At 37.0% G+C, this 26,554-nt stretch overlaps 1 protein-coding gene across 17 annotated transcripts in view; it reads left to right on the forward strand.

Moving 5' to 3' along the window:
• Window positions 1–26,554, forward strand: part of WDPCP (WD repeat containing planar cell polarity effector) — a 445,572-nt gene that overhangs the window by 287,867 nt on the left and 131,151 nt on the right. For all 17 annotated transcript variants that reach the window (XR_013441769.1, XR_013441770.1, XR_013441771.1 and 14 more), the window contains one exon: window positions 17,675–17,777. Coding sequence is in view for 12 of the 17 variants with exons in the window: in XM_078056482.1 (XP_077912608.1) it covers window positions 17,675–17,777 (103 nt within the window). In the remaining 5 variants the exon portion in view is untranslated. The remainder of the gene's footprint in view (window positions 1–17,674; window positions 17,778–26,554) is intronic.

Raw genomic sequence — 26,554 nt, forward strand, 5'->3', positions numbered from 1 at the left:
ATCTATGCTGCCCAGAGCAATCTATACTTTCAACGCTATCCCAATCAAAATACCAATGGCATTTTTCAAAATGCTGGAACATACAATCCTAAAATTTGTCTGGAACCAGAAAAGACCCTGAATCATCAAGGAAATGTTGAAAAAGAAAAACAAAGCTCGGAGCATCACGTTGCCTGATTTCAAGCTATATTACAAAGCTGTGATCACCAAGACTGGTACAAAAACAGTCACCAAGATCAATGGAACAGAATAGAGAGCCCAGATATGGACCCTCAACACTATGGTCAACTAACCTTTGACAAAGCAGGAAAAAATATCCAATGGAAAAAAGTCTCTTCAACAAATGGTGTTGAAAAAATTGGACAGCCACATGCAGAAGAATGAAACTGCACCATTCTCTTACACCATACGCAAAATGGATGCAAGACCTCAATGTGAGACAGGAATCCATCAAAATCCTAGAGGAGAACATAGGCAGTAACCTCTTGGACATAGGCCACCAGCAACTTCTTTCAAGACACGTCTCCAGAGGCAAGGGAAACAAAAGCGAAAATGAACTTTTGGGACTTCATCAAGATAAAAAGCTCCTGCACAGCAAAGGAAACAGTCAATAAAACTAAGAGGCAACCCATGGAATGGGAAAAGATATTTGCAAATGACACTACAGATAAAGGGCTGATATCCATGATCTATAGAGAGCTTCTCAAACTCAACACCCAAAAAACAAATAATCCAGTCAAAAAATGGGCAGAAGACATGAACAGACACTTCTCCAAAGACATACAAATGGCCAACAGACACATGAAAAAATGTTCATCATCATTAGCCATCAGGGAAATTCAAATCAAAACCACATTGAGATACCCCCTTACACCAGTTAGAATGGCAAAAATTGACAAGGCAAGAAACAACAAATGTTGGAGAGGTTGTAGAGAAAAGAGGAACCCTCTTACATTGTTGATGGGAATGCAAGTTGATACAGCCACTTTGGAAATGTACTTCTTTAATAAGAAAACTTGAAAGATGAAATTGCTCCTTGTTCCATGGGCTACAGAATGGCTGTTGTGTTAGCGAGCATGAAAACTACACGAATCTCATTGTCCATCTCCATTAGAGCTCTTTGGTGACCAGGTGCATTGTCAATGAGAAGTAATATTTTGAAGGGAATCTTTTTTTTTTTTGGAGCAGTAAGCCTCAAAGCAGGCTTAAAATATTCAGTAAACCATGTTGTAAACAAATTTGCTTTCCTTTTTTTAAATTTAAATTCAATTAATTAACATACAATGTATTATTAGTTTCAGAGGTAGAGGTCAGTGATTCATTAGTCTTACATAATACCCAATGCTCTTTACATCACATGCTCTTTTTCCAGGCTTTGTTGTTCCATTTCTAGAGCACAGGCAGAGTAGATTTAGCATAATTCTTAAGGGCCTGGGATTTTCAGAGTGACAAATGAGCACTGGCTTCAACTTAACAGTTACCAGCTGCATTATCCCCTAACAAGACACTCAGCCTGGCCTTTGAAGCTTTGAAGCCAGGTATTGACTTCTCTCTAGCAATGAAAGTCATAGATGGCATCTGCTTCCAATAGAAAGCTGTTTCATTACGTTGAAAATCTGTTGTTTAGTATAGCCACCTCTATTAATGATCTTAGCTAGATCTTCTGGATAACTTGCTGCAGCTTCTACATCAGTACCTGCTGCTTCATCTTGAACTCTTATGTTATGAAGATGGCTTCTTAAACCTCATCAAACAACTCTGCTAGCTTCAAACTTTTCTTCTGCAGCTTTCTGACCACTTTGAGCCTTCACAGAATTGAAGAGAGTTAGGGCCTTGCTCTGGATTATACTTTGGCTTAAGGGTAGTTTGGTTGGTTTGATCTTCTATCCAGACACTAAAAGTTTCTTTACATCAGCAATAAGGCGATTTAGCTTTCTTGTTATTCATGGGTTCACTGGAGTAGCACTTTCATTTCCTTCAAGAACTTTTCCTGACTTGTTTTTTTGGCCCAGAAGCCTAGCTATCAGTCTGTCCTGGCTTTTGATGTGCCTTCCCCCTTAGTTTAATCATTTCTAGTCTTCCACTGAAAGTGAGAGAAATGAAGCTCTTCCTTTTACTTGAACCTCGTAGAGGTCATTGTAGGGTTATTAATTGGCCTAATTTCAATATTGTTGTGTCTCAGAGAATAGGGAGGCCCAAGGAGATGGAGAGAGACCAGAAATGCTCAGTCAGTGGAGCAGTCTGAACACACACATTTATCAGTTAAGTTACCATCTCATATGGGCATGATTCATGCTGCCTCCGAACAATCATAATAGTAACATCAAAGATCACTGATCAGAGTTCACCATAACAAATTCAGTAATAATGAAAAGTTTGAAATACCATGAGAATTACTAAACTATGAGAGTGATGCAAAGTGAACAAATGCTGTTCAATAAACAGTGCCAATAAACTTGCTTGGTGCAAGGTTACCACAAAACCTTCAATTTGTAAAAAAAAAAAAAAAAAATGCAGCATTTATGATGTGCAATAAAGTGAAATGTAATAATATAAGGTATGCCTGTACATACATTAGTGCAATAAACATGAAAACATGAGTAATTCTCTACAAAAATATAAATCTCTAAAAATAACATGCTAAACAAATGAATTCAAATAGTTCAGTAGCCACAAAGAAAAAATTCATACTAGTCAAAAATATAACTCCTGAAAGGAAGCAGTAGGTTTTATTTATGAGTTCTATGAAAACCTCAAAAACAGATAATTTCCAGTAACTTTTTCTAACATAAAAATATGTGCCCCTGTAACTAAATTCTTCATTTGGTAAATATATATATACACACACACACATATATATACATATATATATAAGTTATTCCCACATATTTTCACATTTAAAATGATTATTCATTGTTCTGATTTACATAAGATGATTTATATAGACATTAAGAACTGAATACTAAAATTTATATCCATATACTATTTGACACATTATTTAATATGCTTCCTTAAGTTAATTTTCTTCAAATCTACAGATATAGAACTTCAAAACATTAACACATTATCAGAAACAGTATTTTATTCCTGTTTCTTAACACTTATTGATCAGATTTGTCTGATCTGAAATGTTATTATAAAATAATAGATAATAGAAATAAAAAAAAGAATTATTTCAACATTTTACTTTCCTTAATTGAAATAGAGCAACGTGAACTTGAACATTCTGAAAGTAATGTTTGACAAGGCTTAAACTTGAAAAGCTATAATTAGAATTTAAATTTTGATTATCAGTTGATTTGAACTAAGTTAAATGTTACATGGGGGCACTAGAACATGGTAATCTTAAATATGCATAAGCTATTGCCTATCTTGGTAAGTATTTCTATATTTCATACAAACCTGTCAACCCCTAGAAACATTACAAAAATTAGGAAAGGTTATAACAACAGTATGTTATAAAAGTTAATTGTCAATGACTGATCCAAAGTATGATTTAAAGATGAAAGTCTATTTGAGATTTTTTTTAATTTTAAATATCTTGTTGTAAATTTGCATATTCATTCCAGTAGTACTTTCAGGTCATTTGTGAAAGTTAGTAAGAACCCAGTAACAGCAAGTTTTTTATTTTTGATCCTAGATGACACAGACAAGATATGTGTAAATATTTAAACCTGGACCATGGCCAAAGACTATCAGTGTTTGTCATCTTTTGTGCAGTGGAAGCCAATTTCACTTAATAGTGCTAAATGATGATACTAATCTAAGTCAGTTTGGCAAATGGTAAATTATAAAATTGTTACTGAGAATGACAAAAACTAAGTTGTTTATTCTTCTGAGTATTTTTTTGAAAACTTGCTTCCGGGTTAGTAACACTTTAATAATAAAACCATCCAGTAACAAGGTAGCCCTGGTTGGGTGGCAGTAAAGGTTGGGATTTATCAATATGACACTTTTCTGATCTATTGCTATCCATGTTGTCCATTTAGACTTGTTATATGTCATCTTAATCTTATACAATAAATTTCCAAAAACAGATCAACAAAACAAAAAAGGGCTGTACAACTTGCAATGTCGCCTTGTGCCTTGTGCCTCCCAGACACATGATTGTAAACTAAGCATGTGGTAACATAGTCGACTAGTACGTGAGAACTTTGATGGTTGTGCATCAGGGGTGGATCCATGTTTTATAGAGCTTGAAGCTTGCATAATATGAGGAGTACTTCTTAAGAAAAAGAATTTAAAATTTCAAATACAAAATTAGGTACTGGAAAGGCTATGTACAAATGAGAGGCAATGAAGCCTAAGCTTCATTGATTTTTGGCACATAGTAAATAGTCCATAATTATTTATGGAATGATTTTTTATTAATAGTAATTGAATTTGAACCCAGGATGAGTGGAAGGACATGTCAATCTTGGTAGTGGCCTCTTGAAATGTCTTAATGTATGATTTAACAGTACGTTAGCCTGAGTTTAGTCTCAGCCAGCTTTACTCAATATCCTGTATTCATGTATGTACTGGCCTAGTCAGGTACAAGGCATGAAAATGAAATTTAAAGCCAAGTGCCTTTTATTTTCTTGACTCATTTAGAATATGACCATTTCCCAGAGGTATGTGAACCCACTTAGTTGTATATATCCAACATTTAAATTAAATTCCAACACTAAAACTATCCAAAAGTTAAAAAATAAGTGAAGCTAGAGGATAGTCAATTGGCAAGAAATATAGATACTAGATATGTTGTGCATCAGACCCTAAAGAGTCTTGCATCACCCCCTAAAGATTCATGAACTATGTCAAACTGAGGAGCATGGAGTTAAAGGGATATATTCTCTACTACATTTTGCCGAAGACTACATTCAGATACATGAATAGCAAGGAGGCTCACAAGTGTATCAGCAAATAAATAGACTGTAAACAGAAAGATTAAGGAATGAAAACCTTCATGGTACAGACATAATAACTGTTGAGGCTTATTCTCTTCAAATTAATGACTCCAATTCTTTATAACAATTAAAAAATAAAGAGGAGAAATCATAGAATTAAGGAAAAATGAGAGAGTAAGACAGACAGAATGTGTGGGAGCAGGCAAGATGGTGGAAGAGTAGGGGACCTCGTTTCATCTGGTCCCTTGAAGTTAGCTGGATATCTATCAAACCATTCTGAACATCCATGAATTCAGCCTGAGATGTAAAAAAATATATCTGGAACTCTACAAGTAGAAAATTGACTGCTTTTTGCAAGGTAGAAGGTGCAGAGTCATGAATCTGCAGGGAGCTACCAGAAGATAAACAGAGCGGGGAAGGAGCCCCCATAAGCTGGCTACTGGAAAGTTACATAACCCTGGAGCACAAACCAGAACCCTTAGAAATCTGCTCCAGTGAGAGATATCCCTTTGTGAAAGGGGCTCAGGGGATGAAAAGGGCAGAATTCTAGGTGGGTCATTGTGGTCTCAGGATCCCAGGAGACACAGAATGAACAGTGGTGCCTGAACTGGTAGAGTGCCCAATTAGTGGACTGGGGAAACTGGTTATGGTCAGTGAGCCCAGGAGGGGACTTGCAGCTCAGGTCACCATAAACCCTGAGCTGGACGGGTTGGGTGACCAATTTCTGCCTGAGCACCCTGAAAAGGACTGGAACGCATGGGCCGTTTACCATCCCCTGGAAGGGGCAAAACGGCTGGGCAACAGCTCTCAGGGCAGCGGTGGCCCCTGGAAAGGACAGTAGGGTGACATCCAGCCATGGCTGGGAGCAGCAGAGCAGGGTATGCGCACAAGCCCGCAACTGCTCGCATTCCCAAGGCACACAAAGGGCAGTAACATGCGGGGGTCCCCCGGACTCCCTCCGGGAAGATTACAGTGGGCATGCATGGCAAGAGTCTGCAGAGTTTGGCACAAACAAAGGTGAAGACTGTCCCAGAAGGTTTATTGAAGAGGGGGGACTGCAATCTTTTGGCTCTGGGCCACTTAGGTAAGAAATTGAGGAAGACACAAAGAGATGAAAAAACATCCATGCTCATGGATTGGAAGAATAAACATTCTTAAAATGTCTATGCTGCCTAGAGCAATCTACACATTCAGTGCAATCCCTATCAAAATACAATCGACATTTTTCACAGAGCTGGAACAAACAATCCTAAAATTTGTATGGAACCAGAAAAGACCCTGAATAGCCAGGGGAATGTTAAAAAGAAAACCAAAGCTGGGGACATCACAATGCCTGACTTCAAGCTCTATTACAAAACTGTAATCATCAAGACAGTGTGGTACTGGCACAAAAACAGACACAGATCATTGAAACAGAATAGAGAGCCCAGAAATGGACCCTCAACTCTATGGTCAGGTAATCTTAAACAAATCAGGAAAAAATATCCAATGGAAAAAAGTCTCTTCAACAAATGGTGTTGGGAAAATTGGACAGCCACATGCAGAAGAATGAAATTGGACCATTCTCTTACACCATACACGAAGATAAACTCAAAATGGATGAAAGACCTCAGTGTGAGACAGGAATCCATGAAAATCCTTGAGAAGATAGGCCGCAACCTCTTTGACATCGGACACAGCAACTTCTTTCAAGACATGTCTCCAAAGGCAAGGGAAACAAAAGCGAAAATGAACTTTTGTGACTTCATCAAGATAAAAAGCTTCTGCACAGCAAAGGAAATAGTTAACAAAACTAAAAGGCAACCTATGGAATGGGAGAAGATATTTGCAAATGACATATCAGGTAATGGGCTGGTATCCAAGATCTATAAAGAACTTCTCAAACTCAACACCCAAAAAACAAATAATCCAGTCAAGAAATGGGCAGAAGACATGAACAGATGCTTCTCCACAGAAGACATACAAATGGCCAACAGACACATGAAAAAATGCTCCACATCACTTGTCATCAGGGAAATACAAATCAACACCACAATGAGATACCACCTTACACCAATTAGAATGGCTAAAATTAACAAGACAGGAAACAGCAAGTGTTGACGAGAATGTGGAGAAAAGGGAACCCTCTTACACTGTTGGTGGGAATGTAAGCTAGTACAGCCACTCTGGAAAACAGTATGGAGGTTCCTCAAGAAGTTAAAAATAGAGCTATCCTACAACCCAGCAATTGCACTACGGGGCATTTAGCCCAAAGATACAGATGTAGTAAAAAGAAGGGGCACCTGCACCTCAGTGTTCATAGTAGCAATGTCCACAATAGCCAAACTGCAGAAGCAGCTGAGATGTCCTTTAACAGATGAATGGATAAAGAAGGTGTGGTTCATATATGCAATGGAATATTACTCAGCCATCAGAAAGGATGAATACCTACCATTTACATCAACATGGGTGGAACTGGAGGGTATTATGCTAAGTGAAATAACTCAATCAGAGAAAGACAATTATCATATGGTTTCATTCATATGTGGAACATAAATAGGTCAGAGGATCATAGGGGAAGGGAGGGAAAACTAAGTGGGAAGAAATCAGAGAAGGAAACTAGCCATGACAGACTCTTGACTCTAGGAAACAAACTGAGGGTTGTGGAAGGGGTGGTCGGTGGGGGGGATGGGGTAACTGGGTGATGGGCATTAAGGAGGCCACATGATGTGATGAGCACTGGGTGTTACACGCAACTAATGAATCATTGAATATTACATCAAAAACTAATGATGGTACTATATGTTGGCTAATTGAATTTAAATAAATTAAAAAAAAATCTTTTGTTGATTGTTTCCTTCAAAATAAAAAATAATAAAAAGGAAAGACAGAATGTTCCAGAAGTAATTTGTGGGCCACAGATCTTACAGCCAACACTTACATCACTGCTAAACATAAAGTACTAGAGTTAGTAACTCACAATGAAAACCATATTTGTATGGGTATGGTTTCTCTCTGCTTTGTATGTCTGTATAAAAGTGCTATATAGTCTTAATGTTAGAGTAAGTCTTTGATATTCTTGACCATTTGCTTTGACATAAGAACTTTAAGATCAACTTATCAAGTTCCATTAAAACCTTTGAAGTGATTTTAATTGTAATTCCACTGGATTTTACAGATTATTTGTGGTCAGAATTGATCTCTATCACAGATAGTCTTTTCAGCCATAAGCAGGTGTGTCTGTATTTTAATCAGGTGTTCACTTATGTTTGTCAGTAATGGTTGGTAATTTCTTCTCAAATTTATTGCTATCTTTTGTTTATTTTCAGCGAATAATCACATATAAATTTTGCCAGAGAAGAGAAAATAGAAAAAAAGCCACCTAACTTATTTTATAAGGCTAGTATAACCTTGATAGCAGTCAGGGCTTGTTAGCTGTTAAGCCCAAGTAAAGTCATTGACTTTTCTTAAGAACGCAAATGTAGAAGTCTTAAATAAAATATTAGCGAATTGAATACAGTAGTGACACTCTTGGCTTAAAAGAAAAAAAAACACATAATTATTTCAATTGATGTACACTGACATTGCTTCCAGTTTTTTATTGTTATAATTTTAAATACTAATACATTGTTAAGATGCACAATAAACAAACCTTTCCTGAGAAGGTCCATATATTAAATATTATAGGCTTGTAGACCAAGAAGCAAATTGAGGTTATAAGTACTTGCATATAACAAAAAAAACACAAACTTCCATTAATCTTTATTAACTAAATTAGAAATACAATAATTGAGTAGTTTTGATAGTACAAGTTTACAAATGTAAATAATGGAATTTTCTGTTGGGGGAATAACATTTCACTTAAATTAGGGCCAAAAGTTGGTGTTCCTTATTAAAAAATATCTATTGTAAAATGTTCATCTTTGAATGCTGATCTATGATGAGATTTTATGTATTTCACGTTTGCAAATTTCTTTCCTATTAATATCAGTCCATGGGCATATGGTTTTAATTGAGTATATTCACCAATTAGATGACATTTTTAGAATTCTGTTAACTAAAAGACTTAAAGAATGCCATTTAGCATGTCATTTTATTACAAGTTAATTACTCCCAGTTAAAATTCCTCAGATGCATAAATAGACTTTGGAATATGGAAATTTCTGTTGCACTTGCATCAAGGTTGAAAAACACTGTTGTGGATTGAAATCAGAAAATATATTGCTGCAGGAATTTGTGTAGAATGGAGATCTCCCTTATTTCTTCAAAATTCAGGAAATGTATAACACAGCCTGACATTACTTGCAAGTCAAAAAAATGGCAGTTATCATTGAAATTACTTTATCATACTATAAGTTTCATATATAAGTACTATTTTGCCTTGCAATTTTAGATTGAAATAGTTTTAAGTCTGTAGCATAAGCTAACTCCAAAGCCATTTAGAGTTAAATAAGAGTGGTGAGCACAATTTTTCCAACCGTTTAAAAATGTAACACCATTTTTAACTTGAGGACTCTACAAAAGGCAGGCTATATTTGGCGCATAGGCCATACTTTATGGACCCCTGCTCTATAAAGTCCTATATTCCCAGTAAATGTGTCTGCATCTCCAAAACTTTGCAACCAGTAAATAATCCTTTTCATAATTTATTTTAATTCCAGTATAGTTAACATACAGTGATATATTAGTTTTGGGTGCACAATATAGTGATTCAACAATTCTGTACATTACAGGTGCTCATCATGACAAGCTTACTCTTAATCCCCTTCACCTATTTCATCCATCCCCCCCCACCCTCATACACCTCCACTCTAGTAACCATTGATTTATTTTCTATAGTTAAGAGTCTGTTTCTTGGTTTGTCTCTTTTTTCTTTGTTCATTTTTGTTTTGTTTCTTAAATTCCACATGAGTGAAATCATAGGATATTTCTCTTTCTCTGATTTATTTCACTTACTGTTATACTCAATAGCTCCATCCGTGTCTTTGCAAATAGCAAGATTTCATTATTTTTTTTATTAAGGATTTTATTTATTAGAGAGCGAGCAAGAGAGAGAGCACAAGCAGGGGGAGGAGCATAGGGAAAGGGAGAAGCAGACTCTCCACTGAGCAGGAAGCCTGATGCAGGACTCATGACCTGAGCCAAAGGGGATCATGACTTGAGCCGAGATCATGACCTGAGCCTAAGGTAGACACTTAACTGACTAAGTCACCCAGGCTCCCCAAGATTTCATTATTTTTATGACTGAATAATATTCTGTTGTGTTTATGTACCACATCTAGTATATCCATTCATCAGTCGATGGACACTTGGGCTCCTTCTGTATCTTAGCTATTGTAAATAATTCTGCCATAAACATAGAGGTGCGTGTATACCTTTGAATTCATGTTTTTGCATTCTTTGGGTAAATACCCAGTAGTGGGATTGCTGGATTGTAGGGTAGTTGTATTTTTAAGAGATTTTTTTTTTGAGGAACCTCCACATAGTTTTCCACAGTGGCTGAACTAGTTTGTATTCCCACCCATAGTGCAATAGGATTTCTTTTTCTCCATGTCCCAGCCATCCCAAAGGTTTATTTTTGCTTTTGTTTTCCTTGCCTCAGGAGACATACCTAGAAAAATATCGGCTGTCAGAGAAATTACTGCCTCTTCTAGGATTTTTATGGTTTCTGGTCTCACATTCAGGTCTTTAATACATTTTGAGTTTATTTTTATGTATGGTATAAGAAAGTGGTCCAGTTTCATTCTGTTGCAGGTTGCTGTCCAGTTTTCCCAATACCGTTTGTTGAAGAGACTGTCTTTTTCCAATTGCATATTCTTGCCTCCTTTGTTGAAGATTAATTGACCATATAAACATGGGTTTATTTCTGGGCTCTCTATTCTGTTCCATGGATCTGTGTATCTGTTTTTGTTACAGTACCATATTTTTTTGATGCCTATAGCTTTGTTCAAATCTGGGATTGTGATACCTCCAACTTTGTTCTTCTCTTTCAAGATTGTTTTGGCTATTCAGAATCTTTTGTGGTTCCATACCAATTTTAGGATTACTTGTTCTAGTTCTGTGAAAGATGCTGTTGGTATTTTGAAAAGGATTACTATAAATCTGTAGATTGCTTTGGGTAGTATGGACATTTTAACAATACTGATTCTTCTACTTCATGAGCATAAAATATCTTTCCATTGGTTTGTGTCATCTTCAATTTCTTTCATCAATGTTTTATACTAAGGGTACAGGTCTTTCACCTCCTTGGTTAAGTTTCTTCCTAGGTATTTTATTCTTTTTGCTGCAGTTGTAAATGGAGAATTTTTCTTAATTTCTCCTCCTGCTACTACATTATTAGTGTATAAAAAAGCATCAGATTTCTGTATATTGATTTTATATCCTGTGGCTTCGCTGAATTCATTTATCATTTCTAGTAGTTTTCTTTTGTAGAGTCTTTAGGGGTTTTTTTTAATATAGTATCATGTCATCTGCAAATAGTCCAGTTTTACTTCTTCCTTACCAATTTGGATACCTTTGTCTGATTGCTATGGCTAGGACTTCCAGTACTGTGTTGAATAAAAGTGGTGACAGTGGACATCCTTATCTTGCTCCTGATCTTAGGAGAAAAGCTCTTAGATTTTCACCATTGAATATGATGTTAGCTATGGGTTTTTTATATATAGCCTTCATTATGTTGTGGTGTGTTCCCTCTAAACCTACTTTGTTGATGGTTTTTATCATGAATGCATGTTATACTTTGTCAGATTCTTTTTCTGCATCTGTTGATCATGTGGTTTTTATCCTTTCTCTTGATGTGATGTATCATGTTGACTGATTTGCAATATTTGCAAATATTGAGCCACCCTTGCATCCCAAGAATAAATTCCACTTGATCAAGGTGAATGATTTTTTAATGTATTATTGGATTTGGTTTGGTGATACGTTGTTGAGTATTTTTTATCTGTGTTCACCAGATATATTAGCCTGCAGTTCTCTTTTTTTGTAGTGTCTTTATCTGGCTTTGGTATCAGGGTAATGGCAATCTCAAAAGTGAATTTGGAAGCTTTCCTTACTCTTCTGTTTTTGGAATAGTTTGAGAGAATATATATTAACTCTTGTTTAAATGTTTGCTAGAATTCACCTGTGAGGCTGTCTGGTCCTGGACTTTTGTTTCTTGGGAGTTTTTTTATTACAGATTCTATTTTCATTGCTGGCAGCAGGTCTGTTCAAATTTTCTGTTTGTTCCTCAGTGACCTTGGGAAGACTGTATGTTTCTAGGAACTTATCCATTTCTTCTATGTTGCCCAATTTGTTGGCATATGATTTTTCATCATGTTTTCTTATAATTCTTTCTGGTTGTTGTTTTCTCCTCTTTCACTTATAATTTTGTTTATTTGAGCCCTCTCTTTTTTTTTGATGACTTTGGATAAAAGCTTATCAATTTTGTTGATCTTTTCAAAGAACCAGCTCCTGGTTTCATTGACCTGTTATTCTGTTTTTTTAGTTTCTATTTCATTTATTTCTGCTCTATCTTTATTATTTTATTTCTTCTGCTGGTTTGGGGTTTTGTTTCTTCTTCTTTTTCTAGCTCCATTAGGTGTAAGTTTAGGTTATTTGAGATTTTTCTTGCTTCTTGAGTTAGGCCTGTATTGCTATAAACTTCCCTCTTAGAAGAGCTTTTGCTTTGTCTCAAAGATTTTGGACCATTGTATTTGTTTATTTGTCTCCATGTAATTTTTTATTTCCTCTTTGATATTTTGGTTGACCCATTTGTTGCTTAATAGCATGTTATTTAACCTCCATGTATTTGTGTTCTTTACAGATTTTTTCTTGTGTTTGATTTCTAGTTTTATAGCAATGTGGTCCGAAAAAATGCATAGTATGACTTCAGTCTTTTTGAATTTGCTGAAATCATTGCAGCCTAACCTTGTGATCTGTTCTGGACAGTAATCTATGTGCACTTGAATCAAGTGTATTCTGCTATTTTAGGATGGAATGTTCTGAATAGATCTGGTCCAGATCCATCGGTTAGATCCATCTGGTCCAGTGTGTCATTCAAAGCCACTATTTCCTTGTTGAATTTCTGTGTGGATGATCTACCCATTGATGTGAGGTGTTAAAGTACCCTACTATTATTGTATCACTATTGATTATTTCCTTTATGTTTGTTATTAGCTGCTTTATGTATTTGGAGGCTGCCATGTTGGGTGTGTAAATATTTAGTTATTATACCTTCTTTTTGAATTGTTCCCTTTATGATTACATAGTGTCCTTTTTCCGTTATTACAACCTTCTGTTAAAGCTCATTTTGTCCAGCATAAGTATTGCTACCCTGGCTTTCTTTTCACATCCATTTGCATGATAAGTGCTTTTCTATCCCTGCACTTTCAGTCTGCATGTGCCTCTAGGTCTGAAATAGGCAGACATATAAATGGGCCTTGCTTTTTTTATCCATTCCATCACGTCTTTTGATTTGAGTATTTTGTCCATTTACATTCAGAGTAATTGTCGATAGGTATGTACTTATTGTCATTTTATTACTTGTTTTATGGCTGTTTTTGTAGTTCTTCTCTGTTCCTTTGTTCTCTTGCTCTTTTCTCTCATGGTTTTCTGGCTTTCTTAGTGATATACTTGGATTCCTTTCTCTTTATTTTTTGCATATTTAGTATCAGTTTTTGATTTGTGGTTACCATTACATTTATATATAACATCTTCTGTATATCAGTCTGTGTTTAGTTGATGGTCACTTAAGTTTGAACCCATTTTAAAAGCACTATGTTTTTACTCTTTTCCCAGCCCTGTTTTATGTATATGGTGCCCTACTTTACATCCTTTTATTCTGTGAGGCCCTTGACTGATTTATATAGGTATATTTAATTTTAGTGCCTTTTTGCTTCCTACTTTTCTTTGTCTTGCCTATGGGCTTGCCTTTCCACTCAGAGTCCCCTTTAACATTTCTTATAGGGCTGATTTAGGGTGAGGAATTCCTTTAATTTTTATTTGGGAAATTCTCTCTGCTTGTATTATGAGTGATTGCTATGTTGGATAGAGTATTTTTGGCTGCAGGGTTTTTTTCTTTCAGCACTTTGAATATATCATGCCACTCCTTTCTAGCCTACAAGTTTCTGCTGAGGAATCCACTGACAGTCTTACAGGATTTCCCTTGTATGTAACTGTTTTCTCTTACTGCTTTTAAAATTCTCTCTTTTTTTTTGTTTGTTTGTTTTTTGTTTTTCCATTTCAATTACTATGTGTCTTGGTGTGGGCTTCTTTGGGTTAATTTTTGGGGGAATCTCTGTGCCTCCTGGGTATAGATTTCTGTTTCCTTCTCCAGATTTGGGGAGTTTCCAGCTATTATCTCTTCAAATAAACTTTCAGTCCCTTTTCCCTCTCTCCTCCTCTGGGATTTCTATAATGTAAATGTTATTATGCTTGATGGTGTTGCTGAGTTCCATTAATCTATTTTCATTTTTCATTATTTTTTGTCCCTCTTTTCCAGTCAGCTTGATTCCTTTCTGTTACTCTCTTGCAGGTCCGTGATCTGTTCTTCCGCTTCCTCTACTCTGCTATTTATTGCATCTAGTTTATTTTTTATTTCAGTTATTGAGTTCTTCGTCTCTCATTGGTTCTTTTTTTATGTTTTCTGTCTTTTTTTTGAAGGTATCACTGAGTTCCTCTACTCTTCTCAAGTCTAGTTGAGTATATCTTTATGACCGTTACTTTAAATTCTCTATCAGGTGTATTACTTATCTCCATTTCATTTAGCTCTCACTGTGATTTTGTCTTGTTCTTTCATTTGGGACATATTCCTCTCTCTCATTTTGTCTCTCTGTGTCTTTTTCTGTGTTTTAGTAAAGTCCACTATATCTCTTGCTCTTGAAAGTAGTGGCTTTAGGGGCGCCTGCGTGGCTCAGTCAGTTAAGCACCCAACTCTTGATTTCAGCTCAGGTTGTGATCTCAGGATTGTGGGATTGAGCCCCGCATGGGCTCTGTGCTCACCAGGGAGTCTGCTGGGGCTTCTCTCTCTCCCTCCCCTTCCCCCCCCCGCAACGCTCTCTGTTTCTCTTAAAGTAAATAAATAAATCTTAAAAAAAGAAAAGAAAAAGAAAAAAAGGAAGTAGTGGCCTTATGAAGAGGAGGTCATGTAGTGCCTTGCAGTGCAATGTCCCCAGTTCACAGAACCTGGAGCTTCAGGGGTGTGTCCTGTGTGTGTTGCACATGCAGTACTGTGTGGCTAAGCTGCATTTACCTTTAATTCTGTCATATATGATGACTCTCTTTGTCTTTTGTGTGCAGAGTTTGATCACTGTGTTGAAAATGGGCCATTCTGGGGCCATGTTGGGTTTGAGCTCAGTCAAACCAGGCATTTACCAGAGATGCAGTAGCACCAAATTGCAACGTGCTTTCCCTGTGTTAGCCCCTGAGTTTTTGTTGGTGGGTGGAGCCTGTAGTCAGACTTGATGTCTGCTCCCAGCCCACTTCTGGAGCCACAGTTGGATTGGAGTGTAGGGTTATCTTACCCTCTACTTTGGAGTGGTGCTCACCCCTGTCAGGGCTGTTTGCACACTGCCAGTCTTGTGGTACCACTTTGTATGGGATCCTGCCAAGGACATACTGGAGGAAGGAAGTCTGCTGTAGAATGTAGGGGTGGGGCATGTGGTGCCAGGATGGTCTTCACCAGTCTACTAAAGGAGAGGACCTGCAGCCACCTGGGAAAACTTGTCAAGACTGGCGGGGGTGGGGATGCAGAAGCACACCAGGGCAGGGTGCACTGTAAGTAAGCTAGGTGGAACATGTTGGTACTGTGCTGGTTCCTGCAGGTATCCTATATTTAGGCTGGGGGTGGGGGTTGGACAAGGGAGTGAAATGGTGCCGAGCAGCATTTTGTTCTTGGAGAAGTCTCCCAAAGATCCCTGCCTCTCCAGCACATGCTCTGAGATTAGTAAATAAATCTCATTCCCATATACCTCGGGCGGTTTTCAAACTGCTGCTTCTATGCTGTATTTCAATGGGGCTGTTTGTAGTCAAAAAGATTAAGGGCAGGAAGTCAGTTTGTTGTTGTTCTCCCTGCTCTCCCAGAACCAAGCCCACTGATTTTTAAAGTTCAGGTGTAACACCCCATTGACTGTAAGAACTCGTGAAGTTAGGCCCTTCTGGTTTTCAAAGCCAAATGTTATGAGGATTTGTCTTCCCAGTGTGTCCCCCGTGCCTCGGATGCCTGGTGTGCCTGATGTGGGGGTCTGCTTCTCTCTCCTCTCCACATCTGCAGTGTCCCTCCTTCCTGGGGACAGTCCTGTGGGTCCATTTGGCTCCTGACAGCATCTCCACTTTTCCTGCCCTCTTTGATGTGGCTTCTCTGCGTTTACCTGTAGAGAGTCTGGTCTGTCAGTCTTTGGGTCATTTTCTGGGTTATTTACACTGATGTGGGTGTTATCTAGTGGTATTTATGGGATGAGGTGAGCTAATGATCCTCCTACTCTGCCATCTTCCCTGGAAGTCTCTGCAGCCAGTAAATATTCTGAACTTTTAAAAACTTAAACAATTTGAAATTATATTTTTTCAATCACACTTATTTGAATATTAATAAAGTGAAATATCTTTCATGAGTATAGGCCATTTATATTTCTTCATTGTAAACTGGTTGTTTATATTCTTTTTCCATTTCTTAAAAGGTTTATTTCTTTATTCTAGAGAGGGAGAGGGAAAGAGAGATCTCAAGCAGATTCCCTACTGAGCAGGGAGCCCAATGTAGGGCTCACTCTCATGACCCTGAGATCATGACCTGAGCTGAGATCATGACCTGAGCCGAAATCAAGAGTCAGACACATAACTGACTGAGCCACCCAGGTGCCCCTTCTTTTTCCATTTTTATTGCAATAATATTCCAGCAATCTTTTGCACACCAAAAATAGTTCAAAATCCTTTTTAGTGGCTATACCTACTTTAGTAGTATTTTACACTGCTTTCTCCCACACATCCAATCTAAGACTCCTTCCATATTCAAAGATATACCATTGCCTAACACAACTTTTTTTCAATCTTCTGTATATATATATATATGCACCAGATACTAATTCTGTCGCTTTTTCTCTATTTTCCCTCCTAGCATAACTCTTATTTGTCCTTCAAGACTCAGAGCAAGGATCAGTTCCTTCTCTTTAGCTCCACAGCAAATATTTGTGCAAATATCTGTTATAAAACCTATCACACATTATGTAATTAACTGTTCACAATGATCTGTCTCCCCACTGGGCTCACAGCTTCTTGAGACATGGAATTGTAATTGATCTCTATATTCCAGAACAATGCCTAACACTTAGTAGGCACTGATTATTTGCTGACTGTATGAGTTCAAGATAATAGTAATATTAATAATGTTAACAAAGTAGTATGTGCCAGACACATAAATGTCAGAGACAAATTTGTGTAGTTGTATTTCTTGTAAAATGCTTATCATAATATTATATACAATTGAATTTTGAAGAAGTCATCTCAGATATTAAAATCTCACCAAAGAACATAGCAATAAATGTTTTTATTTCCTGACAAAACTGAGTATGTTGAACATTTGGTTTAAAAACTTGTCTTTTTCCCTGAAGAATTAAAATAACTTTATTTAAATAATGCTATTAGGTAATAGTTATAATCTACAATTCAAGAAAATTTGCTTATACTAGAAAAGAAAACTGAATTAAAACACAAAAAATATTCATCAGCCATGTCTGTTTTGTAATCTGAACAGTAAGCTCTTTTGCTCAAAATCTTCTTTGTAACTTGACCAAGATTCATTTGGATTAATCTTTTATTTTGTTTTTTTTCCAAAGGACATCCATTACTTTGCACTAGATAAGGGTGAATTGGCACTAGCTGAAGTGGCAAGAAAAAGAGCTAGTGACATTGATGCAGAATCAATAACCTCTGGAGTTGGTAAGAATTAATGCTGGGTTTTTTAAGTGCTTTTTGTTTCAGTCAATACTTACTCAGTATCTTGTATATTTATGTTTGTAAGGCCCGGTTGGTTAATTTGAATTACTTTCTTTGTAAAGAAAGTGACTTTTAAAAAAGAATTAAGCCGGGGTAAATAGTACAATATGGATATATAAGTGGGAACAGTGTTGATATAAAAATTAATAATCACTGATTAATCACCATTTAGCAAAAAGTCAAAAAGACACTGTTTTCATAAGATTTTTGAGGTAGTTTATTATCATAAGTGCTGTTATTAATATTAGCCAACACAGAAACTTATATAATTATTTATACACATAGACATGTCATATCTCAAAAGAATTCTGTCCTATATCAAAGTATTTCACATGGGCTTTTAGGTTTGATGGGTGACTGGTTTTCTTTTAGAAGCCACTAGTCGTTTTACAGTGTAGTCTTCCAAAGAAGACCAGTCAGAAACCTATTTAATCTAAAGGTCCATACAAAACTTTATAATATATAAAAATGATAGTTTTAAAAACTATTATAATATCAACATGAGCTTCCTTTTCCCTAAACTTAGTTTGTCTAATGTGACTAAGTCTGGAATTATTGATCTCTGGACATCCCAATTCCTATTCTTCCTGGTATTTACTATTCCTAGATTAGGCAAAGGGCCCTCAGAATTGCAAAAGAATTCATTTCTTTGTGGAACTCCTGAGAAAGGAAGTTTTAATAGATTTCTACTTTGTAAGTTTGCTTCAAATTATTATAACAAGCCTCTCCAGTGATTGATCATCTTTGTTTTTATAATGCTGTTTGCAGCCAGAAGGAGCAATTGCCAGCTTCTCTTTAAGGATGGAGGTTTTGCATTTTAAAGCTATTTAAAGTTACTAAGGGTGAAAAGGAATGTGAAGAAATTATCACAAAATTTCAGAAAAAGGAAGAAACTCCACTATTCACCAGTATGCTTTCTGTGCCCTGTGAATGCTTTGATTAGATTCCTGTAGCCAGCTGGTACTTCCTAGCCAGAGTCTTTTTGAGCCCTGCCTCATTTCTAGCAAATATCTTTCTTCACTGAAACCCTGTACCTCCCTGCTTTCAGCCTTTTTTTTTCAGGGCTTTACCCTCTGACCTTGATTACTCCCTTGACAAAGATACCATTCAGTAACAACAGTAACTATCAAGAGGGAACATTCAGATGAATGTTCTACTCCACTTTTATTCTAGAAAACTGGGGTGACTCCCACTCAAAATTAGAAAAGGAATTAGGAAAGAATCTCTAGTTTCTTAATTGTAGTTTCTGTCTAGTTCTTCCATATAGCCCACATCATGCTGGGGAAAGCTAATTTTCTCTCAAGTTCCTTCAATTTAGTTCAACTCTGCTCTCTCAAACATTTCTGAAAGCAGAAAATAATTAAGTTTTTGGCTTTCAAAAGTGTTGCTTGATGCAAGCAAGAAGGTAAATTATGTAATATAACAAGAGCATTCAAGTTGAAGTATTTCAAGGGCGCCTGGGTGGCTCCGTCGGTTAAGCATCTGCCTTCGGCTCAGGTCATGATCCCAGGGTCCTGGGATCGAGTCCCGCATCGGGCTCCCTGCTCCACGGAAAGTCTGCTTCTCCCTCTACCTCTGCCTGCCACTCCCCCTGCTGTGCTCTCTCTCTCTCTCCGTCAAAGAAAGAAATAAGATCTTTTTAAAAAAATAAATAAGTTGAAGTATTTCAGTCTACGTGGAAGAGTCTGTAAAAATTATCACATGTGGTAGCCATCAACATAACTAAAAGCAAGAGTTGCCAAAGGATAAGTTCAATGATAATAATCTGAACAATTTGAAAGTTTTTTATTTAAATTTTTTATTATAGTATAACATACATACAGAAAAGCACACAAATCATAAATGTAACTCAGTGGATTTTCACAAAGTAAACACATTCTTGTAACCATTATCCAGACCAAGTAACATACATTACCAGGACCACACAAGCCCTCTCATATCCACTTTAAGATACTACATTATTAGTATATAGAAATGCAACTGATTTATGTGTATTAATTTTGTGTCCTGCAATCTTACTGAGGTTATCATTTCTAGTAGTTTTTTGGGGGAGTCTTTAGGGTTTTCCATGTGTAGTATTGTATCTGCAAATGGTGACATTTTAACTTATTCTTTACCAACTTGGATGCCTCTTATTTCTTTTTCTTGTCTGATTGCTGTGGCTATGACTTCCAGTACTGTGTTCAATGAAAGTGGTGAGAGTGGACATCCTAGTTTTATTTGAGTTCTTAGAGGAAAAGCTTTCAGCATTTCACCATTATGTTAGCTGTGGGTTTTTCATATATGGCCTGTATTATATTGTGGCATGTTCCTGTAAACCCACTTTATTAAGAGCTTTTATCAGAAACAGATGTTGAATTTTATCAAATGCTTTTTTTTTTACATCTTTGAAATGATCATGTGATTTTTATCCTTCATTTTGTTAATGTGGTTTAGCACATTGATTGGTTTGCAAATACTGAATCATCCTTGCCTTTCTGGAATAAAGCCCACTTAATTGTAGTTAATGATCCTTTTAATGTATCATTCAATGTTGTTTGCTAATATTTTGTAGAGGGTTTATGCATCTTTGTTCATCAGGGTTATTGGCCTGTAGTTTTCTTTCTTTGTAACAAAGTGTCTTTGGTTTTAGTATCAAGGTATGCTAGTCTTATAGAATATATGTGGAAGTTTCCCTCCTCTTCTGTTTTTTGGAATAGTTTAAGGAAAATAGGTACTCACTCTTTATTTTTTTTTAAGACTTTATTTTTTTATTTGAGAGAGAGACTGAGAGGTCATATGACAGGGGGATGAACAGAGGGAGAGGGACAAACAGACTCCGCAGTGAGCACAGAGCCTGATGTGGGGCTCAATCCCACAACCCCGAGATCATGACCCAAGCTAAAACCAAGAGTCGGATGCTCAATTGACTGAGCTACCCAGGCACCCCAGTACTGACTTCTTTAAACATTTGGTAAAATTCACCAGTGAATCCATCTGGTCTTGAACTGTTGTTTATTGGGAGTCTTTTGATTATGGATTCAATTTTGTTACTACTAATTGGTCTGTTCAGATTTTCTATTTCTTCTTGATTCAGTTTTGGAAGATTACGTTTCTAGGAATTTATCCATTTCTTCTAGGTTGTCCAATTTGTTGGCATATAATTTTTTGTAGTAGTCTCTTCTAATCCTTGTATTTTTGTAGTATTTTGTTACCTCTCCTCTTTTATTTCTGAATTTATTTATTTGGATCCTCTCTTTTTTTTCTAATGAATCTGGCTAAAAGTTTATCAATTTTGTAGATCTTTTAAAAAAAAACAGCTCTTGGTTTCTCTGATCTTTTCTATTGTTTTTTTAGTCCTTATTTCATATATTTCTATTCTGATCTCTATTTTTCCCTTCCTTATACTCATCTTGGGTTTTGCTTGTTCTTTTTCTAGTTCCTTATAATTGTAAGGTTACATTGTTTGAGATTTTTCTTGTTTCTTGAGGTATCTCAGTATTGACATATATTTCCCTCTTAGAACTGTTTTCATTGCATCTCAATGATTTTGAACATTGTGTTTTCATTTTCCTTTTTTCCATTTGTTTGATTTCCTGTTTGATTTTTTGTTTTTGTTGACAAACTGTTTTGTAGCCTGTTGTTTAGCCTCCATATATTTGTGTTTTTCCAGGTTTTTTTCTTGATTGATTCCTAGTTTCATAGTGTTGTGGTCAGAAAAGATGCATCTGATACCAGTCTTCTATTTATTGAGAATTGTTTTGTGGCATCACTTGTGATCTACCCCAGAAAATGTTCCATGTGCATGTGAAAAGAATGTGTATTCTGTTGGTTTTAGGTGGAAGGTTCTGTACATATCTGTTAAGTCCATCTGGTCTCATTTGTTTTTTCGAAGATACTGTTTTTTTTTTTTACAAAAAAAATTTTTTTTAATTCCAGCTAGTTAACATACAGTGCAATATTAGTTTCAGGGGTTGAATTTAGTGATTCATCACTTACAATACTCAGTGCTCATCACAACAAGTGTCTGTTTAACGCCCCTGCCCCCATCTACCTTCCAGTGACCATCATTTTGTTCTCTATAGTTAAGGATCTGTTTCTTGGTTTGCCTCTCTTTTCCCCCCATTTGTTTTGTTTCTTAAATTGCACACATGAATGAAATTATATGGTGTCTTTCTCTGACTTATTTCACTTAGAATAATACTCTCTAGCTCCATCCACGTTGTTGCAAATGGCAAGATTTCATTCTTTTTGACGGCTGAATAATATTCCATGCCATACCATACCACCTCTTCTTTATCCATTCATCAGTTGATGGATATTTGGGCTCTTTCCATAATTTGGCTATTGTTGATAATTCTATTATAAACATTTGGGTGCATGTGTCCCTTTGAATTAGTATTTTTTGTATCCTTTGGGTTAACCCTAGTAGTACAGTTGCTGGATCATAGGGTAGTTCTATTTTTAACTTTTTGAGGAACCTCCATACTGTTTTCCAGAGTGGCTGTACTGGTTTGCATTCCCACCAAGACACTGTTTTCTTATTGATAGTCTGTCTGGATGATCTATCCTTTGATGTAAGTGGGGTAATAAATTCCCTTACATTATTGTAAGTATGGGTTTGTGGTTACCAGGAGGTTCGTATATAACACCCTATGTATATAGAAGTCTGTATTAAGTTCATGGTAACTTAAATTCAAACACATTCTAAAAGCACTTTTGGGATGCCTGGGTGGCTCAGTCAGTTAAGCGTGTGCCTTTGGCTCGGGTCATGATCGCAGGGTCCTGAGATCGAGTCCCATATCGGGCTCCTTGCTCAGTGGGGAGCCTGCTTCTCCCTCTGCCTGCCACTCCCCCTGCTTGTGTGCACACACTCTCTCTCTGTCTCTCTGACAAATAAATAAAATCTTTAAAAAAAAGCACTTTTATTACCCTTTCCATGTTTTATGTATATGTTATTAGGTATTACATTTTTTAATTCCTATACTTCTCCTAATTATGGCCTTTGCCACTTAAAGAAGTCCATTTAACATTTCCTGTACGGCTGGTTTAGTGGTCATAAACTTTTTAAACTTTTGTTTGTTTAGGAAACACTTTCCCTCTCCTTCAATTTTGAATGATAACCTTGCTGGGTAGAATATAACTTGGTTGCAGGTTTTTCCTGTCAGCATTCTGAATATATAATGCCACTCTTTTGACCTGCAAAGTTTCTGCTGAAAAATCAGCTGTTAGCCTTGTGAGGTCCCTTGTATGTAACTTTTCTCTTGCTCCCTTCAGATTCTGTATTTAATCTTTGATGGTTTAAATATTATAGGTTGCGGTATGGACCTCCTTAGGTTCATCTTGTTTGGAACTCTTTGTGCTTTTTGAACCTGGATGTTTGTTTCCTTCCCCAAGTTAGAGAAATTTTCATCTGTTTCTTCAAATAAGTTTTCTGGCCCTTTCTTTCTTCACCTTCTGGGATAATGTGAATCTTTGTTTACTTGATATTATCCAAGAGATCCCTTAACCTATCCTCATTTTTTAAAAATTCTTTTTTTCTTTATGCTGTTCAGATTGGGTGCTTTCCATTACCATGTCTTCCAGATCACTGATCCATTTTTCTGCATCCACGAAACTATTGATTTCCTCCAGTATATTTTTCATTTCAGTTATTGTATTCAATTCTGATTGGTTCTTTCTCATATTTTCTCTTTGTTGAAGTTCTCTCTCAGTTCTTCCACTATTCTCTTTATACAGTGAACATCTTTATGATCATTACTTTAAATTCTTTATCAGGCATATTGCTTATCTGTTTCTTTTACTTCTTTTTCTGAAGTTTTTGTCTCGTTCTTTCATTTGGGGCATATTTCTCTGTCTCCTCATTTTGGCTGACTTTCTGTGGCTGTTTCTATGAATTATGCAGAACAGCTGCTTCTCTGAAATGTGAAGGAATGGTCTTGTGTATGGTTGTACCCTGCGTAGGCTGTGTGTGCCTGGTAACTTCGGTTCACTGGGTGGCACTGTGGCTGGCATGAGTTAGGCGTCACAGGGCACTCCGTGCTGGGGCTGCCTTAGTGGGATGGCCATTTCTGAAGTGGGCATGGGCTGGGACGGTCCCAAGACTCCCCACACAGAAAGTGCTCTGGCAGAAAAGCTGAAGCAGGTACAAACTATGGTGTCCTGGGGTGCTATTTGCATGGGGGCACCTTGGCAGGGTGGCTGGATCCAAAGCAACTATGAGCCAGGAGGTCCTGATGAACTCTGAGCCAGGGTGTTCTAGGATGCATTGTGCCTGTGCCACCTTGGTGATATGCTGGAACTGCAGTATGCACTGCACTGGGGCCACCTTGGAATGGCCGGGGCTAGTGTGAGCTAGGGGCACAGGGCTCACAGAAGTGGTAGGCCATCTAGTAGGCCATCGACCCTAGTCCTATCCATACTATCAAGGTGGAAGGGGAATGTAAACCTTAGTGCTCACCAGCCTTTCTGACCCACCGCTCCTCCACCATTTGGTAGGGTCTTAGGGCTAGTTCCTTTATATTTTAGTCACTTTTTTAAACCATGGCTTTTTTTATCTAGGTCTGGAGTGGCCTAGGGACCCAAAACTCACAGACTGCAGACTGGCTGTAGTGTGCAGACCCTGCTCCACTCTGTGCCATCAAGGTTGAGGAGAGCATAAACTGTGGCAGTCTCCTGCCCCTTTGACCTGGAAAGAATTCTAGCAGCTCCCCTACTGTTTGGGAGGGTTCTAGGGCTTCTTCACTTGTATTCTAGTTACCCTTTTACTTTTTTTAAGATTTTATTTTTGTGAGAGAGTGTGAGTGTGCATGCACGAGCGGGGAGGGGAGGGGCAGGGAGAAGCAGACTCCCGGCTGAGCAGGGAGCCTGATGCGGGACTCGATCCCAAGACCCTGGGATCATGACTTGAGTCAAAGGCAGATGCTTAACCGACTGAGCCACCCAGGCGCCCCTCTAGTTACCCTTTTAAACTGCAGCTTTTGTTCTGTACCACAGGGCAGACAAATCTGCTTATGGTCCCTTAGTACTGTCTCTCCCCATTTGCAGCATCAGGAGTGGGTGGTCCTTTCATTGCCATGTCTCTATCTATATTGCCATTGTCTATGTGGTCACTCTTTTGTTGTGAGGAAACTGTTCTACCAGCCCTTAGTTCTTCTGGAGGAATTGCTGTATAAATAGGTATAGATTTGGCATATCTGTGGAGAAGGGTAAGTTTAGGGTCTCCCTACATCGCCATCTTGGACCCAGTATCTCACTGTTTTAAGGAATTCTGGCTTTAAATCTTTATGTATTTATTGAAATATAACTGACATATAATATTAGCTTAAGGTGTACAACATAGTTATTCAACAATTATATACTTACAAAATGATAAGCATGGTTAGTGTACTCTGTCACCATCCAAACTCATAACAATATTATTCACTATATTCCCTATATACTTTTCATGCTTGTGACTTACTTTGCAAATGGAAGTTTGTAGTTCTTAATCTCTTTCACTTATTTTGATTATTACTACCCACCTCCCTGTGGCAGCCACCAATTTCTTATATTTATGAGTCAGTTTGTTCAGTTGTTTTGTTTTTTAGATTCCACATATAAATGAAATTATGTGGTATTTGTCTTTCTCTGTCTGACTTACTTCACTTAGCATGATACTCTCTAGGTCCACTCATGTTGTCTCAAATGGCAAGATTTCATTTTTTTTTATTATGGTTCAGTATTATTCCAATGTGTGTGTGTGTGCGTGCATGTACGTGTGTACCCACATGCATACATACAAACAAATCACATTGTATTTATCCCTTCATCTATTGCCCACTTGCATTGCTTTCATATCTTGGCTATTGTAAATTATTATGCAAAAAAGGTACATAAATCTTTTTGAATTAGTGTTTTCACTTTCTTCAGAAAAACTCAGGTATATAATTATTGGGTTGTATGGTATTTCCATTTTTAATTTTTTGATGAACCTCCATACTGTTTCTCATAGTGGCAACACCAATTTATATCCCACCAACTGTACATGACTGGTCTCTTTTACCCACATCCTCACCAACACTTTTGTCTTTTTGATACTAGCCATTCTGATTGGTTTGAATTGATATCTCATTGTCGTTTTGATTTTTATTCCTCTGATGATTAGTGATGGTGGGCATCTTTTCATGTGTCTTTTGGCTGTCTGTATGTCTTCATTGGAAAAATGTCTGTTCAGGTCTTCTACCCATTTTTAATTGGATTATTTGGGGCTTTGGGGGGGGTCATATGAATTCTTTATATACTTTGGATGTTAATCCCTTATCAGATATATCATTTGCAAATACCTTCTCCCATTCACTAGGTTCTCTTTATGTTCTGTTGATGGTTTCCTACACTATGCAAAAGCTTTTTAGTTTGATGTAGTCCCCATTGTTTATTTTTGCTTTTGTTTCTCTTGCTTGGGGAGAAAAAATTATCCAGTAAAATACTGCTAAGGCTGATGTCAAAGACATTACTAGCTATGTTTTCTTGGGGAAGCTTTATGGTTTCAGGTCTCATATTTTGGTCTTTCATCCATTTTGAGTTAGTTTTTGTGTATGGTGTAATAAACTGGTAATAGTTTCCTAGCACCATTTATTGAAGAGATTGTCTTTTCCTCATGCCTCCATTGTCAAAGATTAATTGGCCATATAAGTGAGTGCTTATTTCTGGGCTGTCTATTCTCATGGATCTATTTTGTGTGTGTGTGTGTGTGCCAGTAC

Source organism: Halichoerus grypus, chromosome 10 (genome assembly GCF_964656455.1).
Source record: "Halichoerus grypus chromosome 10, mHalGry1.hap1.1, whole genome shotgun sequence".
Taxonomy (NCBI): Eukaryota; Metazoa; Chordata; class Mammalia; order Carnivora; family Phocidae; genus Halichoerus; species Halichoerus grypus.